The sequence below is a fragment of the Poeciliopsis prolifica genome, unplaced genomic scaffold (genome assembly GCF_027474105.1).
Source record: "Poeciliopsis prolifica strain line A6 unplaced genomic scaffold, Auburn_PproV2 SCAFFOLD001, whole genome shotgun sequence".
Classification (NCBI taxonomy): domain Eukaryota; kingdom Metazoa; phylum Chordata; class Actinopteri; order Cyprinodontiformes; family Poeciliidae; genus Poeciliopsis; species Poeciliopsis prolifica.
In genome coordinates this window covers 9,867,144-9,885,942 of record NW_026562376.1, presented here as the reverse complement: position 1 = coordinate 9,885,942, position 18,799 = coordinate 9,867,144, and the positions used below count along the sequence as shown (strand labels likewise).

General features: G+C 38.4%; 1 protein-coding gene across 13 annotated transcripts in view; it reads left to right on the top strand.

The window, feature by feature from the left end:
* Window positions 1-18,799, top strand: part of mef2aa (myocyte enhancer factor 2aa) — a 71,491-nt gene that overhangs the window by 17,271 nt on the left and 35,421 nt on the right. For all 13 annotated transcript variants that reach the window (XM_055040714.1, XM_055040696.1, XM_055040682.1 and 10 more), the window contains exons 2-3: window positions 7,454-7,666; window positions 16,275-16,478. In XM_055040714.1, the coding sequence (XP_054896689.1) occupies window positions 7,613-7,666; window positions 16,275-16,478 (258 nt within the window). In that variant the 5' untranslated portion in view covers window positions 7,454-7,612. The remainder of the gene's footprint in view (window positions 1-7,453; window positions 7,667-16,274; window positions 16,479-18,799) is intronic.

The window sequence follows — 18,799 nt, the reverse complement described above, 5'->3', positions numbered from 1 at the left end:
AGCTCTTATTAATTATATCTCATTAGTCGCCTTGGAAACGGAGGTGAAGGAACGTATAGCGTGAGTTCAAAGAAAAGAAAGAAATAAATCATGTGAAAAGGAAAGAAAGAAACAGAAAGAGAGAAGGAAAGGGTGAGAGCTAAGAAGAAATAAGGGAAGGAGAAAGTGGTTGTTGAGGGATCAGCCGCATGTCAGATTAGCATCAGGAGACATTAACACTAGTGATACTGAGAGGGCCACAATCCTGCCTTTCACTGCTGGAGAGGGAGATAAGCACGCTCTCACAAAAGAGCAAGAGGGAGAACACGAGAGAGGCTTGGCTTGCCTCCACTCCCCTCAGGCCAGCAGCCCCATTTACAGGTACAGCACCTCCTGATGAACACAAGAACAAAGAGATGGATGTTCCCTTTCTACTGTAGCCATGTCAAAGCGCCTTTTAAACACAACTATGGATTAGGGCTGGCTCACTTGAGTCTTCAGACTGCCTGAAGGCTGATCATAAAGAAGTAACGGCGGTGACACTTTGAGTTTGATACTCCTAAAAACGGTGTCATGGATTATTTCACTGAATGCTTTTATCAATTTATATTGGGGATTACAACAAGTGAAAGTTGGATTCTCCAAAATGTGTTTCAGTCATAATCTTGTTGTTTCACTGTATATTAACTGGTGTTGCACGAGTTATGATTCATTCTTATGTAACTGGCGGAGTGTTTGAATAACCTAAGAAGCTCTCTTTGTCTGCTATAAAGGCAGGGGCTGACAGTCTAATGTGCAGATTGTCCAGCCCGTGTAATGATCCACACTGTAATCGCTGAGCGTGGCCACAGGAGATGAGCCAGTTGTTGTTGTTTAGTCTCGGACTTGCATTCAGGAAGGTAATAAGTGGAAGGATAAGCGGGGCAGGGAGTCCTGACGTGGTCCCTCCCTTTCTTCCTTTCCCCCTGACTCCTCTCCCTGCTGAGGGCACAGAAGAGTCCTGAATAACAGGAAGTGTAGGGGCAGGAAGTTAAGTCTTCTCTGCCCACGGCCTGTGGTAGGATACTGAGGCTAACTCTGTTTTTTGTACAGGAAGCACAACTGTCACGGCTTTGCTCAGTCTTTGGCTGGTGTCCATCACGTTTACTGAAGCACAGACATCTTAGCTGCATAGATTTTGCTTCTTTAAATCTAACATACACTGTGCAGACATGATCTGTAGGACTTTAGTTAAGCTGGAAACGTTGCTTTGAATGTTCAGTTCATTTATTTAGTTTATTTAGTTCAGTTCATTTATTTAGCCATTACTTACCCAGGTTTTAGTTTGTTTTGTCGTTCTTTGGTTATTTACTTGATTCCCCCCTGTAAGTTTAATTAGTAATTTCCCCTCAGTTGTCCCTATTCATGTTCCCTTACGGCTGCAGCACGGCTGAGTAATCACTCACCGGTTCTTTAAGCCCTCTGCCTTCCAAAATCAGAAAACAAATACATGTTCTATGCTTTTACTTTATTTTCGAAAGTTTGACTGAAAAAAAAAATCTGTCTTGTACTTTCAGTTAATTTAGTTCAATATCCCTGTCCTAGTTTGTTGCTTGTTAGCTGGACCTCATGAGACTTGCAATATGTCAGTAGTTTTTATAGCAAGTAGCACCTCGGTAAATATTAGTCTTTTTTTCAGGTAACACTCATACTCAAAGTCAATAGCATAACCTTGTTTTCTCAGTTAATAGCATTATCTCATAGAAATAATCAAATTGTATATTTAATTAGACATTTTCCAAGTTGAAAAAGTATTTCCAAAAACAGTCTTCTGAAGCTGGAATTCAACTGGAAAAATCAGACCCCCGTCTCAAACTCCAATATGGCTGCCGAGCATTATGAAACTGTGTGATAACTGCAGTAAACTAATTCACAGTACTATGTAACTATGCAAATTAAATTATTTACTTGTTTTGCTCATATAGTTAGCTAATCACTTAGGACATCAAATAGCAAAGCTGAATGTTTTTTTAATTAAAAACTTTAACACTCTCAGATTGAGCTTGTTGTTATTCCCAGCTCTTTGTTTTGAGTTTATTGGAACACAACGTAGCATTAGAGCTCACTCCGGGTTCATGGTCATACTCTTCAGATTGTGTAAGATGTATTTTTTTCTATCATTTTGCTCTAATGAGAATAATAAGTTGTTTTAGCTGTTAGTTCTTGTTGGCTCTGCACCTAAATTAGTTAGATTTTTATGTATAAATAATTTAATTGATCACAAGTGGTAGTAAAACCATTGTTCAATGTAATTTTATGCTAGAGTCTACGTAAGGCAACAGTGAAGAAAGTTATGTCTTATCGTTTGGCGGACCAATCTCAGGCTTGCAGGTGGTTTTGAAAGAGTAGTCAAGTGTGTTACCTGCACTTGACAATTGCTTAAAACCAGTACAATGTGACTTCAAAAAATCCTGAACTGTTTCTTTAAGTGAAGAGACAAAAGCAAACCAGCATCCCTGTCACTTATCTTGCTGTGTTACTTGTGTAGCATGCTTCAAGCTGCATGTGTGCTGAACAGGGGACACACTTCAGTAAGACCAGGACTTGTTGTGTTAGTCGTGTGTTATTGACTTTCTGTCAAGCTGACGTGGCCGTTTCTATGGTGACGTGTTCTTTGCACATTGATTTATGTGTTGCAAATGTTAGGTAAGCATCTTTCAGAAGTGCTAGATGTGATTATATCAGAGCGGGTCAGGTACACTGGATAATACCAAGGTCTTTTTAATGGTCTTATATGCAGATTGCTATGTTCAAGTCATAAAGATGCTGGGCTAATGGTTTTTTTTCCATCTAACATCCTTTTGTGATTTTTTAAAAAGAATATGTGAAGAATATCTGAAAATTTGAAGTTCAGAACAAATATTTCTTTCAAGGTTTTATTTGTATTTATATTTTTCTGAGTCACAAAAGAGATGTAGGCTAGGATCATGTGAGAGGAACAGTCAGAAGTTTTCCACGGAAAGGTTGTCAATCACAGACACACATTAAAACATCTTCCACCAATTTAGACCCACAAATAAACATAATATGCTTTGAATTTTCCTAGGAAATTTCCAGATTAGGAAAAACTCTCACCCTGGATTGAGATTGAACAATTGTTTTGCATTATATTATATAAGGTAGTCTGTCATCTCAGAGAAACAGTAGTAAATTAATAACTTCATGGTTAGATGCAGTTGGGATTATAAATACAATATATCCAAGAGTCCTTTGAATGATGACCCTAGTGGTTCACCTCATTCATAAAAAAGATAAAACACAAAACTAATTTAATGTGCTAATAATTTAAAATCAATCTGCTTAGTAATAGTATGTTATTTTGGGTTTCCTAATTTTTGTACTTTAAAGATTTTATAATGTTGCTGTGATGTAAGCAGAGGAGCTCCTGTACTATAAACTGACTGCAAAGTAATCAGTCAGAACAAAAAATACTATTTAAATTACAAGCAACTACTAGCATTCTGAAATGATGCTTTACTAACAATAGAGATAATCATTTTTTAGATTGTTTCTAATATTCAGTGAAAACCCTTTACTCTTTCCACAGTTTTGACATTATTCAAAATAAAAATGTTTGTTTTTGCCATTGACAAATTCAGATCAATATATGACTACAGCTTCACTGAAACAACTCCCCTGAGGCTCAATTTTCCTGATTTTGTTTTTCTCCTCCCATGACTTCTGATCGAAGAACTAAAACATCTAAGATTTAAGAGTAGTTCATTCTAAGCGATTGTTTTCGAGGGTTTTGTATGCAAATCCAAGATCATGCAGGTTGAACTTAATCCTTTCTTCGGTTAAATGTGGGGCACAAAAACAATATCTGCTGTTTTCGTAGAGATTCAAAACAGTTATAACTTAAATGATATACAGATTCTTTTTATAGCTCGTCTGGGTTAAATTGTTATTGCCACAGGAAAAAATATTTTGCAGTAGAGGGTGCAAAAATTTGGCTGTAGTTTAATGGAACAATTTTCACAAGTTGTCTTGCAGCACCAGTTTCAGTACCGATACTCAGACAGCCAATACAGGACCTTGCATCCATTTTTAAAATCTTAGTTATTTTTCAATACTGCTTACCATATTAAGGTTGATAATTTAAATGTGTTCGAGAGACTTACAGCTTTTACATTGTCAACACTTAGTATTTGGTAGTTTGATAATTCAGTCTGCAACTGGATGAAAATTTGTTGATTTTCTATAGTGCCAGTGAAACTCTTGATTAAAATACAATTTTACACTTTCTGGCTCTCAAAACATGTAACAACAGTGAAGTGTTAGAAGTCAGCTATGCAGCATATATGCTTAAGACTCTTCAGTAATTCAACTTTTATCAGAAAAATACAATCACTGGACTGTAAACATAAAAAAAGGTTTTGTCTTCAACAGAGTTTTTATAAGGGTTTAAAAATGTCATGTTATTCATGTAACTTACACCAATGTGTTTCATTGTGTTTCATTGTCATTGTATTTATTATAGTCATGAAAATTAAATTTTGGATTTGTGGTGGAAAAAACCCCCCAAAACAATAACAAATAACTCAATACTCCAGAAAAGATGGTGAATAACTTTGTGACAAATCAGAATTGTGCATTAGAAATTACAGTATTTAAAAGCTCTCTAGCCATGAGCTTGAAATGCTTTGTCTAATCCTGATTGCTCTGAAGATGCAGTTCTTTGCATTCCACAAATCAGCTAATACATAGCTCTTAATATTTACATCTCTGGTATAAATAATATAGGTATATTGCTAAATAAATCACATCTCTGTCCACATTTTAAGTATTAGTAATGTAATGCTTAAAATGTGCAGCAATACATATAGTCGTAAGATTTGTATGATGAAATCTTCTAATATATTTCTTTAGATAAAGTAATCAAGCAGTACATTTTCAACATAGTTGTAGAAATTAAAATGTGAAACCCTGAGACAACAGTCTTATTAGCTCTACATTTTGAGAGGGGTTGATCACAGTAGACATCATCTGGAATCACGGCACACCTGGAGTTCGAAGGCCCTCTCGGTTTGTCATCTCACATCTGTGAATGTAGGCTGTCTGGGCCCAATCTGCTATGCCTCATACATTGAGCTGCTTGGCTCTGACAGCCGAAAGACAAGAAATTTAATAATTTTAATAAAGTACCTCGATTCTGACTGATTTATTTCAAAACCCTTATCAATACAATGACACTCAAAAAGGAACACAACCTTGTTAAAATAATAAAAAAGGACAAGACAGATCATTCAGAACTTTTCCACATATAATATGCTTATTAGAGGAAGCTAAGAGAAGAAAACCATGAAACGGTACATTTTTATTTAATCGCAGCATCCCATTTTATTTCTAAGGAGTCTTACCTTACTTTAGGTCATGTTTTTTCAATATTTTCCCAACCCCCTCACAAAGGTTTTCGAAATCTGTCATTATAAGGAGATATCCTGTCCATATGTGGCACCTCTTTAGGCGACAGTTTCACCTCTGGCTACAGGATTTCAGGTTTCGGCATTTCAGAGCTAAACTATTCCTCTCAAAATGTCTGTCATATGTATTTGGATGTGTGATGTAACTCATATGTTCAAATATAAAGTCCTTCAGCCTTTTAACAGACACCTGAAAACTGGCACATATATCACCGAGGATGGGTATAAAAGATGCCTTGACTCTTTTGGGGGACAATACACTTTCTCACTGTATTTTTAGTTTTACTTTTTATTTTTGTGATGTCCACTTCATCCGTAGGAAAAATATTTTTGTTGCAGAGCACCTAATATTCACAAGCTTGTTCTAATTTAAACACGGCTGTCAGTCTGCATGTTTCAATTGGCAAAAGAAAGGGAACATTGTCATTATTTTGCGGTCTGTTGTGATGTGGTTTGATGAAATTCTTTGTGGGGTTTCATGCAGTTCCTTTCCTTGGCTCTGACAGCAGTGTGTGTGGGTAGTTAGCAAGGTGAGCTCAATGAAGTTTGCCTACAGTGGAGCCCTGATTCAGACAGCCAGACACCATAATGCCCGTTCATCTGTAACCCATAATGACTGCGTGTGACTGGAACTGGTCATTTTCGTTTCCCCTGCCAGGTCAGCCCCCTGTCTCGCTCACCGCGCAAATGCTGACTGCATCTCATGGCTGGAGTTGTTAACCTTTCCACATTTGTTTTCATACTGTATGGGAGATAGTTGTTTGGACAGTTTCTATTTGCCAGGTGGAAGTGATGGATGTGCCTCTAGGGAGTGGACAGTATCTCTTTTTGCACAGAAGCAGAGACAGGGCATTGTTAGATGCTCCCTGGGGCACATTGTGCCCTAAACTACTGGCCAGGTTACTAGCTCCTGTGAGAATATACCCCTCGTTCTTCTCGTCCCTGCTGGCTCCTCTACCAACCTTGGAGAATTCAGCTACTCTAATGTGAACACTGAACTGGAAACCTTCTTAATCATCTTAAGAGCAGAGCAAGCGTCAGTGTTGGTCTGCTTAGGAAACAAACAAACAAAAAAAACCCCCCAAAAACGGCTGAAGCAGATGAACCATTGAATTCTCATCTAAAGTAAAAACACTTTCTAACTCATAAATTATACAGCATGAAGTCAAAGTTATTGGGTTAAAATCAACTTTGGGTTATTTTTCCTAACCTATGTTTAGGTACAATGTGGAAAGATTCAGAGCTGTGTTGTTTTAGCACAATAGGATTAGGCTACAAGTTCATCACACCAGAATGGGTTAGAACCAAATATCCAGGCATAGAATGGTATGAGAGTCGCACTGTTTGATAACCTTAAGTAAAAATACCACTGTATATCTGGCAGGAATGCTGCTCATATCTTGCCAACATTTAAAACAATGTTGACCTTAATGGATGGTTGTTCCCCTACTGTAAAGTTTTCACTCCATGACGGTCAGTGCTTTCTGCAACCAGAAATATTTCCAAATTGGGAATGTTGACCAGCTAGGGAAGCTAGAATATAGATGCATTTCCCTTTATGTTTTATTTAAAAGCATTCGGGATCCTAAATATAACAGGTTTGAAAAGGATCATTGGCCCTGCACCCTGAAGCATTGTCCACTATCCAGACACTGCTGTCTTGAATTGTTTCAGCAACAGTAATAAGAGGTATAACACTTGTAAGACATTGCCACTGTACATTTATCTCAAAATTACATACTAAATATCAGCCCATACTTCATGGTTTGATTTTTCCATAGGAAATTAGTTGGATTTTGAAGTCCTTTTGCTCTGCCAAAAATGTACTGCTGACTTTCAGTTACTTGAACTAAAGGTTAAGTACAGGCGCAAGGAGAGATTATTGCATGTGTATCTAACACTTTCTTGGTTTGCCTGAGAACAGAACACAGAACCCTCTGGTGCTTCAGATTACTTAAAGAGACATCGTTGAGTGTCAAGTTAATATTACGTTTTTTTACCTCTCTTTTCAGACTGTGGTGTGGTGTGCTGAGGAGCAAGAAGTGTACTGAAGAGAGTGAAAGCGAGCAAACAACAAGAGATCCTGTTGCACAATGTTCTAGGGAGTGGGGGAAGAAAGTGTGTTGTTTTGATACTGTTGACGTGTCTGAGAGACCGGAAAGGGCACAGCCATGGGGCGGAAGAAGATACAGATCACCCGGATCATGGATGAAAGGAACAGGCAGGTAAGTGGGAAAACACCATTCTGTCACTCATTCGAAACATTTCAACCATATTTGGATGAACAAACCTCTCTGTCTGAAACCTTGCTTATTTTTAAATGATATATTTAAATTAATAAAAAAAAAAAAATAAAAAAAAATCAGTGTAATTCAAATTTGTCAAATTAAAAAGGTGAGTATATTTATCACACCTTCTGCCTCACAAACGTAGAATCAGGTGTTTCACAGAAGGTGCTGATAAATAAATCCATCTCAGGTTTCCAGACACCTGTCATTGCTAATCTGCTGTTCTTTTGCAGAAGAGTGTTTTGTTATTTTGGCAAGATCTTAGGAGCTTTTTAATATATTAAAGAAAACTGTACATGATTATTAGCCTCACAACAGGGTTCTACAACTTTCTTAATTATTTGAAATAAATAATGTTTCAGTGACAAATCATGGAAAAGCAAAGTGTCATATCGTGTTGTCAAATATGACCTATTTGGTGATTTAGCTGTATACATATAAAACATGAGTTGTCTAAAGCATTAACCTTTTTTTAGCTTTACGATCTACACATATATCTCTGTTGTTTCAAAATGCAAGCAGACTGCTTTCCAGAATGTGTAAAAAAGTATTCAAAAAATTTCTATTTCATTATGTTGGAAAAATTAAAAATCTTTCATTTTCTCAGTATACATCTGTATCTTTAATTTACTGTCTGAAAGTCACCCTTTTCTTCAGCTTGCCTTGCCACCTTGGACCAGAGTTCAGCAGCTGTCACGGTGTATCTAAACAGACAAACCTCCCTCCCCAACGTCCCAGCCAGTTGAACAGGAACCATGACATTTCTTTGTCAGTGCGGTCGTATTTACAGACTCGATTCCCCTGCCACTCTGCAATTTCAACTGGAGAACTTGATGAGGCAGCAGGACTGCCGTGCTGCAGAGGGGGCCTCGTGGTGAAGGAATGAACTGTGGGTACTCTTTTGGGCTCGTCCCCCAGGTCCTGGCAGCGTGGCTGGGCCCCATCTTTGCTGGAACTCTATGTGTCTGAAGCTATTTGGTAGCAATTAGGTGCAGCCACTGTAGCACAGCACCCTCTCATTTGCAGGGTGGGGTCAGAGGGACACGCAGCGCCCATCTTTGTCTTGGCTGGGCTGGCTCTGGCTGGCCACAAAGGAAGGGAACGCTGGAATTCTCTCTTGTCCGCTCATGATAAATATAAAATCCTCAACAGCAAAGCACTGCATAAAAACAAGATTTTTTTGGATATCTACAGCAAGAAAACAATGTTTAACTACAGGCAATTTTGCTTAAGATGAAGATTAGGGGACAGATGCTGTTTTAATATCGATTTTTAAAAAAACACATTTGTTTTTGTATTTAAATATTTCAGACATTAACAGGACCAATATGCAGCATTTTACAGCTTGCTTGAATGCCTCTCTGACCAGAATGTTTTCTGCAACCATTTTCAAAGAAATGGTGTGATAATGTGTCACAAAGAATATACAATGTGGCTCAATTATCAGTGTAACACCTGGCTTCAGTCGGTATACTTCATGCAGAGACCTGTGAGATGTTAAAACAAACAGGAAGGAGATAATGTTATGGGAAAACAGGTTGGTATCTAATTGCTGAGGAAGCCAATTAACTCTTCTGTTGATTCATTTATTGCAGGCAGTTTTTATGAGGAAAGTGCAGACACTTTTCTGTATTGCTTCACCCAAAATAGGATGTGCAGGGAGGAAAAAAAAAGAAATTGCTTATTATTAATGTGTTCCAAAAGTCTAGTATTTTCATCAGATTTTAAATGTCTCGGTGTATAATCAGCACAACGCAGGCAATTCAGCTCACATTTAGGTAATTTTAGCTGGCACAGCAGAAAGTTGGCCGTGACAATAGGCTACTGTGCTAAAATAAAGCTTTGGTATTAAGTGATGTATGTGTGCATATTGCTCTCCTTTTTTTTTTCTCTGTGGGCCATAAAGCACACAGTGCCACCTCCCTGGGGCATGCTCCTTACCAGGGGGGAAAGCCATTTGCATGCGGTCTTCAGTGTCTGAAGACAGTTTAAATCTTTTTGCCTCTCTGCTTTTAACTTTTATTATTCCAGCACTTTAAATTAAAAAAAAAAAAACTTAAGTAGGCCATTTGTGCTGTATTCATTTTGCATACAAGATGCTGTCGACAATAGCACTGCACCAACAGCACAGCAAACTGCAGCTCTTGTCACGATAAATAAAATTACTTTGATGATCAAACTCATTTCACAATAATGGTAATGGTAGTTGATGAAGGGTAATTCCTACTGCATATGGCGGGGTACTGCAAACGTGATGGGACTGTATGTCAAGGCACCAAATTCATCCGCTGGCCTTAATACCAGATAAGAGTCATATCAGGTTCACTTTTCTTTCAATCAATTACTACAATCAGAGCACTCTAATTTGTCAATTTTCTTTTGAGAATTAGTGTTTCCTCCTAAAGGAACAGTCCTAAATAAAATCAGACACAGTTCCAGCCTCAGGAAGGGCAGCATTACACTCAAGTGGGGACTCTCACAGCCGTAGAGAGTCCAACCCTGTCCAACATCGTTGTCCTTTAAGCGGAATCTGAAGGACCAACCACACATCCGGTGTTTTCCACCATGCATAAATTCTGGAGGGCATGTCAATGTCTGAATCTGTTTTAAAGCAGAAATAATGCTGGAGAGGTGCAGAGGAGTCATTAGTCTTCTTAGTTAGAGTAAACGTTGGTGAAGCCTAGTGAGCAGTGTCTAGTGATGTCCTCTGGATGCCATTAAGCTGGCTCACTGGGGGTAATTGTCCAAGTCATTAAAAGTTTGATGATTTTGCTTCTGGGTGGTGGGTTGCCTGCCCTTGCTGGGGCTCATTTTGGATTTTGCTCCAGTAAGGCAGCTCCCTGGTGGCACATTCAGGGTTGCTCTCTCTTACTCACTCTCGAGGGAGCAACAAAGAACACACCTCCTGATTCTCAGCTTTCACCTTTTCTCAAAGTTCTTTGCATGACAGGTAAAAAAATAAAATAGATAAAAAAAAAACACATAGACAAAATGTTAGGTGTGACAACCACTACATTTATTGTGAGTGTTTTTAATGATATACATTTGGTCTGTAAAGCTGTGCTGATAAAGCTGGTGTCTCTGTATGGCAAAAAAAAAAAAAAAAAAAAAAAAGTATATGAATACAAATGCAAGTGTGATTAAGCACACATTAATCTAAGAATCATGCATATGTGTTGTTTTGTGTTTTAGAACACTGAAAGTAAGATGAATAAAAACCATACTTTTCCTTGTGAAACACTGAGTATAGTCAAAGGACTAAAATTATGGAGTTTTTTTTTAGTCACATTGAGAAATACAAATCAAACAAATTAACTGTATTCAGTTTGCTAGTCTCCTCCATTCATATGCAGAATAAAAAGTAATCCAACATGAAAGAGTAATGAGAGAGGAGGAAGACATGATAAATGTTGCAAGGCTGGGAATCGAACCTGTGACCACCGCCATGAGGACTGAGGCCTCTATACGTGGGTTGCCCCTGTGACACCCCACATTTAAAATCTTTCACATTTTCTACACGCTTTTATAATGAAGTATTTGAGAGGAGATATGACAAGTCCAAAAAGAAAGCAAATCATGCCAGTACATAGAACCATTATTCTTCTTCTGAAATTTGCATATTGGCAAGATGCATTTATTTTTAAATGTATAAATTAATTATTAACACATCTACTTATTGCCAGTGTGTGATCCCTAAATTGCATCATCTGCGTTTGATCCAAATCCAAAATATTTTCAGGAATCCTGCTAACACTTGGGTAGCTCGCATGTCATCCTCTCCTGTGTACATGATCGGCCAGAGCTACTGTAGGTTTCAAGGTTAATAGCACCCTCTGGTTGAGGGCCTCCGAGTCCACACTTGTCCACATGGGGATCCTGAGGCTGTCCTCTCTCCCAGAGAGATCTGATCAGGGCAGACATTCACGGTGGCCCTGGCTTGTCTCCCAAGCGTGCATGCTCTGGCGTTGCAGAGCCAGGGCAGCAGCCACAGGGTCCAGGTCACCCTGCCAGCTGGTGCCAGATCTCATTGTCTCTCAAGCTCCTCTCTTGTCTGCCGTCAGGGTCGTCAAAGGTGACATGAGGTTCTAATAAGGCTGCTAGCTCCTTGCCCTCTCTGTAGGTGTTAGTGAATCAGGCATCCCCTGCCATGCCCCTATCACAGCGGCACTCTCAGTCCCAGATGTCTTGTTTGTCATCTTGGCACCGTTGCTCAAGGATAGACATTGATAGACCCTTTGATTGACACATCAGTTTTCTGTGAATGTGTGTGCGGGTTTGCTGCAGTGTATGGTATATGTATTGTTTTCTGGTGGCAGAATCTCTTTAAGAGTGTGTATAGATTTGTGTCAGATTTTAGAATATCTTAATTTGTAGAAAGTAAAGGTGTATATGAATTACTACATTCAAAAAAAATAGGAAAAAATCCTTAGAGAGAAACAAGACTCCTAACTACTGCAGAAAAATCTATTGCATACAGACGTTGACAAAAATGCAAACATCCTGTAATCTGCTCTAAAACAAACTACCAATATGAAAAAAATCTCTGTAAAAGCTCTTTGTGGTGTTTTGGAACTTGGGAAGATGGTAGAAATTTGAAAACGTGTGAATTAAAAGCAGAAATACCACCTTATCTTGAAATTGAATGTTTTTGAGCTTTCAGCCTCACGACTCACTGATAATGACCATAAGTTGGAAGCACTCGAGCTTATTGTAAGTTTGAATGTGATCTTTCCCTTCTAATTTGCAGTGACATTTGACTTCCCAGAAGTCAAATGTAAGCTGCGCAAGATCTGCACGGTGGAACTTTATAATCCTGAAGCCAAACATTTCTTTGTAAAATTACATGGATTAGTCAGGGAGCTCGACTACATTCGCACCACATTTTTTGCATATGGGCGACTCAGTTTTTTTTGTTAAACCACATCGAGCGTCTCTGTGGGAGTCTTTGAGTTGGTGAACCATAGGAAAGCTTTACCAGTAAACCTCCCACTTGACCTCAAGGATGTCTGTGGTTTTCCACTGTCGCACCAGTCATCTGAGGTGAGATGGGGGTGGATGGAGGTTATATTTGCAAATGTTGGAGAGCTTTGATGAAACAAAGCCAGACTTCTTAGACAGTTGTTCAGAATGAGAAAAACTGAGGCAAATGAAGACAGCATAATGTAACTACATAGCTGTAGATGAGTAATATCATTCATGTTTCGTGTCACAGTTACCAGAAACAAAATTTTTGTACAGGTAGAATATCTGAGGATGCGGTAAAGAATTAAGAATTAGCAGGTGTCAGAGCAACTGCTCAGGTGAAAATGGAGCTGTGCCTGGTTCAGGAACCCTGCGCTCAGCACTCTGCTATGCATCCAGGTGGAACAAAGTCCTCTCTCAGTGTCTCATCCTGGGCTTTCTGCTGAAAGGTGACATCTCCTCGGCTTAACGGCAGCATTCATCTACTAAAGAGCACACAATTTGTTAATCGTTTCCCCACATGGCAGGCCCTGCTTTCTAGTTGGTTAGGCAAATAAACAAATTTGCAAGCAGACAAATGAGCGAGTTGGTAGCTCCAGTGTTCAGTTAGAAGAGATTAGAGGTCAGAGCCAAAGTTAGTCCAAAGGTTGTAAGAGACCCCAAGCAGAAAGGTTTTCCTGATTATGTTAGCATCTGGTAAATTTGTCAACCTACCCTGTGTGAGTCCAAGTTCTCCTGGGCTCTCAAAAGTCCATGTTTTCAAAGTGAAACTGGCTCTTCACAGACTCCTGTGTCCAAGCATATTACTGGAAAGTTCAGTGGGAGTGAAAAAAGTGTGGTAGAAAAACAGTGCACAGGCTTAAGATGATCGTGAAGCTTATTTGAGAGCTTGTGGAAGATTCAGAAACCATGGACTATTGTGTGAGTCTTTGGTTCAAAAGACTCACACAGGAGCACGAGACAGAAGTATCCAGGATATGGACTGCAACTGCAACCAGATTCAACATTTCTTGTCTAGACTAAGGAGAAAAAAGGACTAGACTGTTGCTCAAAGTAAAAGCATTTTTTATTTTGTTAGGAAATAAAGGGGTGTAGAATCCAAGCTTCTTGTGTGAAGCTTCCATAGTCACTGATGATTTAAGGCAGCATATTGTTAATGTCTCTGAAGTTCGAAGTCACATGGAAATACTTTACTCCAATACAGCAGTTCAAATCTTTTTTAAATCGTTTATGTGATATTGTCATTTTCTGAGGAAACTAATTTGGGATTTCATTTGTTGTAGGCCATAACCATAAAAAAATAACATACACAAAGGCATCACATGTATCAGTCTGTGTTTAATGATTAAACATAAGATATGAGTATCATTTCTTGAATTAAATTACTGTAATAAAAAAAATTACCTTTAGATTCTAGTTTAAGTCATTAAGATTCCCCATTACTGTCGGTGTGAGAGCGGGAGATTCACTTAGTAGGTTGAAACAGAGCAGAAACTCGATGTGTTGTGTCCTGTATGAGACCCCCTCCCAAACCTCATGCTATGTGCTCCTTAAAAGCATCAGCAGAATAAAATGCACAGTTCGGTTTTTGTTCAGCAAATGTCATTTTAGAATTTGGTTCGTCAGATTAGTACACTGAATAGAAAATGATAAAAGCACAGGCTCTTCTGTGTCCCCAAAAAGGAATAATGGTGCTTTGTAATTACCTGCGGTGTGGAAAATTTGAAATTCGTTTATCACAGCTGGACTGACCCCACTGCCTCTGCGGTCGTAGACAAACTCTGTGACACAGTCCACATTGTGTTTTATATTAGTTATGAAAACAGAGAAAAACTGGAAGCTGCAGCCAATTAAGGTCAAGCAAAGCCCGATCATCTGCTCAACCCCTCTATTAGTAGGTCAGTAAATATGATGGAGTACAGACTATATATTTATATATATTTCTATATATGTGTGTGTGTGTGTGTGTGTGTGTGTGTGTAACAGCTGAAGGAGAAAACAACTTTGTTGTTTGCCTTGTCCATCTTTGTAAGTTAGTTTCTGGTTTTAGAAATGAATGCAGTCTCTCTGTAAGGAGGTGGTGTAACATAATGACATATGTGAATGGGTCAGAGGCAACCACAGAGCTACAGAGATACAGAACGGAGAATCACTTTGCAGAAAGGGTTGCGTTACTGTTAGAGTGATGTATGACCCAAAGTCCCATCTGACTGCTCGTGTTACACGGCTTATTCTGCACTACAGTGATAGCTTTCCGTACATGGAGTCAGGGGCCACAGTAATGTATGGACCCGTGATGCTGCCAAAGGTCTGACTCAGCTTGCTTACTCTGACCTCTGGCCTGATAACTAGATGTTTCAGACATGCAATATGTTATTCCTATCACAGCAAAGCATGGATGAACTTGTTACTGGCCATCTTGTTTGCTGCAGTATTGCTGTAAATTTGATTATGGTCAAATGTAATTTAGAAATTTTTCTATCTTATGTGAGTGCAGATATTATGTTTTTTTTTTAACATTCAAAACATCTCTAGATGATGACCTGCAATAATAATATTGTCTAAAAAGAATAACAAATTCAGAAAATCTTTATCAGTTACATAGATAGACGTGGCTTTCACATTCAGGTTGGAGAAATCTCCAGTAATATGTCTTCTACACACAGGGGCACCTAACAAAGAATCAATTTAGTTCAGTAATTTAATTCACAAGATTTTGATTTATTTGCTTTAGATGTTTATGTTTGATTCTTATAAAAACTTAAGTAGGATTCCTGTTTTCATAAATGACTGCCTTAGGGTGTTGCTGGAGGAAATCAACATGTGGCCCTGCTGAGGTGTAATAGAAGCCAATCCTACTCTAATGGAGCCTTTGTCTTGTCTCATATTCCTGGTGAAAGTACTCCACGGTCTCTCATTTATACTGGCATTGTGACAGATATCAGTACTTTTGGCAGCATGGGCAGATGGCAAGTCCAGCTGAAAAAATCCTGTCACAGGAGACACATTTTCTTGTGGTGACTCTGGACACAGAACATGGAGCACCAACATCTGGAGTGTGACATTGTCCCTCAAATCATTACTGACTGTGAAAACTTCACTCTCGACCCACTCCGTTGACTCTTCTAAGCTCTTGAATGGTTAAAATCCACTTATTGTCAATATGTTACATTGAAGTTTCTTAGAAGTTGAATTTTGAGTTTTTATTAGCCATGAACCACAATTTTCAGTGTTGGAGGAAATAAACTCTTGGAAAAATTTACTCTGTGTAATGAATTTATATTTATATGACTTTTTTATGACATAGAAATGATATTTTGATTAATATTCTTTAGACGAATTATAATTTGAATGCACTGGACAGTGGTGTGGTTGTATATCTGCATTTGCTTAAATATGTTATTATTCCTTATAAACAAAAATTTCTGCTTCCGTTTGTATGAAAACATATTTACACCTGTTCAAATTTTACAGATACATCTTGTCTGTTTGATTAAATTTACTTTGGTCCTTCTTTTCATTGAGATAAATTGTTTTTTTCTCTCTCTCTGATGGATGGATTTGTTTCGTGTCCCTTCTGCAGGTTACCTTCACAAAGAGGAAGTTCGGCCTGATGAAAAAGGCCTACGAGCTGAGCGTACTGTGTGACTGCGAGATAGCCCTCATCATTTTCAACAGCTCTAATAAACTGTTCCAGTATGCCAGCACAGACATGGACAAAGTGTTGCTGAAATACACAGAGTACAATGAGCCCCATGAGAGCAGAACCAACTCTGACATTGTAGAGGTGAGTGGGAATTCTTTTTTTTTTCCCCCTTTATGATTTATTACTCAAAACCTGCGTTCAGACACATTAGATTGGGACCACATTAATAATTTCAGGGCTGGAATCCGATTTTAAAATATGTTCATTTCTGGAGCATGGCTTGCTGTGTAAATACTGCAGGAGTAGATAAACAAGTCAGGAAGAAGTAACAATTTCCTTCTAGTCATCACACAGATAGGGAACAGGAGGTCTGTGCTCCCTGATAAGTTCGGCTTCTCTTGTGTGAGTCAACGGACAAGAAAAACCTATCTGCACAGGCATGCACACAGCCGCTCCTGACCACCAGTGCTGACCTCCAGTGTTTCCCATAGATATTGTACCTTTAGAGCTCAGGATCCAGGCAGCTTCTCAGCACACTTAGTCATCAAACCAGTTGCTGCTGTATTTTTAGCAGAAACACACTTTATAGCATATTCTTCAATGCTCTGTGGAGAGCACTTGGGTTTCCTGGCAACTCCTGCCTGCCTGGTGACTACCGGAAGAGTAAGCCACTTGTTATGCCAGTGTACAGAATTGTCAGCCAAAAGTCTTAAAGCCAGAGTAAATAAGAATAATTAGGGACACATACTGTTCCAAACATCTTGCACTGGCACGTGTGGTTTTATCATTTCAATTCAAGATCTGCTTTCTTTAAAGGGGCCGATAGCTTCATTCTGACTGCATGAAAGAAGACACAATGAATGTTATTGCCTATTGATAAAATCATGACAGTGAGTGTTAAATTAAGGATTAATCTTTATTGCCATTATCTCAAGTTCCCTACGAGTGTGGAGTAAGATACTTTCTATTAGATGCAGAATGCTGCTCTATGCCTGCACTGTTTTTACTGCCACCTGCCCACTACACGTGGAGAACTCGTATTGCTGCGGCGCAATTAACAGACTTTGAGAGTTTAAGATGGCTGAGATTTGAAAAAAGGAAAAAATTCAAGAATCCTTGGTTTGAAAAGACTCTCACTTGGAGGAATTAGTGAAATTGCATGCAATATAAAGAAGTCAGCTGCAGCCCATTATCTTTTATTTATGCCGCTTCTGCTTGTGAATTACCTGCTTGGCAGAGCTGCAGAAGAGTGTTCTGGCATCCTCATGTAGTCACTTCTCCATCAGGGGCCCTCTGAGCAGAGTCGAGGCTCACCTGCATAAAAGATACATGGACACATGCCTTACGTAACAGTGACCACAAAGTTGTTTTTGCTGTGACTCTAAAACCTTTTTTTTTTAAGAAAACATTTGCTCGATATTGAGTTATATAGTTATAGAAAGATTCAGTGTATTCCCGATGAAGATGTAAATATTTATTCTCTGTATGCAGTCATGGAAAAAATAAGACGTCTCATTAAATATGCACTTCTTTCAAAATAAACATTCACATATTGATGTCCTGCCTTTCTAAGATTTCATAAGACAGCTCTTGATTTAATCATGGTGTTCACTGTCAATTCAACAGCACACTAAACTAAATGTCTGAGTTTCAAACAGCTTAAGCCTCCTAGAAAATGTTGAAGAATATCATGTGCATCAGTCATGGTTTTTTGTTGCTGTTGTTTTACATGATGACTAGCTGCAACAGAAACTTTTCACAGAGAAAATGGAAAGCAAAACATTTCAGCAGCTTTTAGCCATTGAAACGTATCACTTGTAATCACTACATGTAACCCACATTAGACTACCAAAAGCCACACAAACTCAATCATTTGCATTTCTTTCATTTCCACAAAAGTATTCAACCTTAGATTATATTTAAAAAAATGCTAAGTGCATGATACTTTTAATTTGCAAAATAAAAGTAGAATTACCTCACAAAGTGCCCAAGTTTATTTAGTCATTCTATCTATCAACTGTCATACTGTTTGTGATTAGATATGTGTGTATGCATCACAAAAATAATAGACCTAAAATTTGCTTGCTAAATAATCCCTTTAACTTTATTCCATTTTGGAAATCAGATTATCCTTCCTTTGCTATAATGGAGGCATATTCCAGCTATTCAGAATATGGATAAATATTTAATTTTCAACCATTCAATCTTTTCAACATTAGTCTTCAAATCCAGACTTTGAGGGATGGTGTCTTGTAACACTTAAATGTGTCTGTCATACAACACACCTGAATAAAATGGCTGAATTACCTTCTCAGTATGAAATCAAGTTCTCCACAGTTATGTTGGTAACCTCATCATTTGACTCATTTGGTGAAGCAGAGAGACATCTAAAAGTTACAGGACACCAGCCCTTTAGGACTGGAGTTGAAGACCTCTGCTTTACAATGACATTGCAGCAGAGG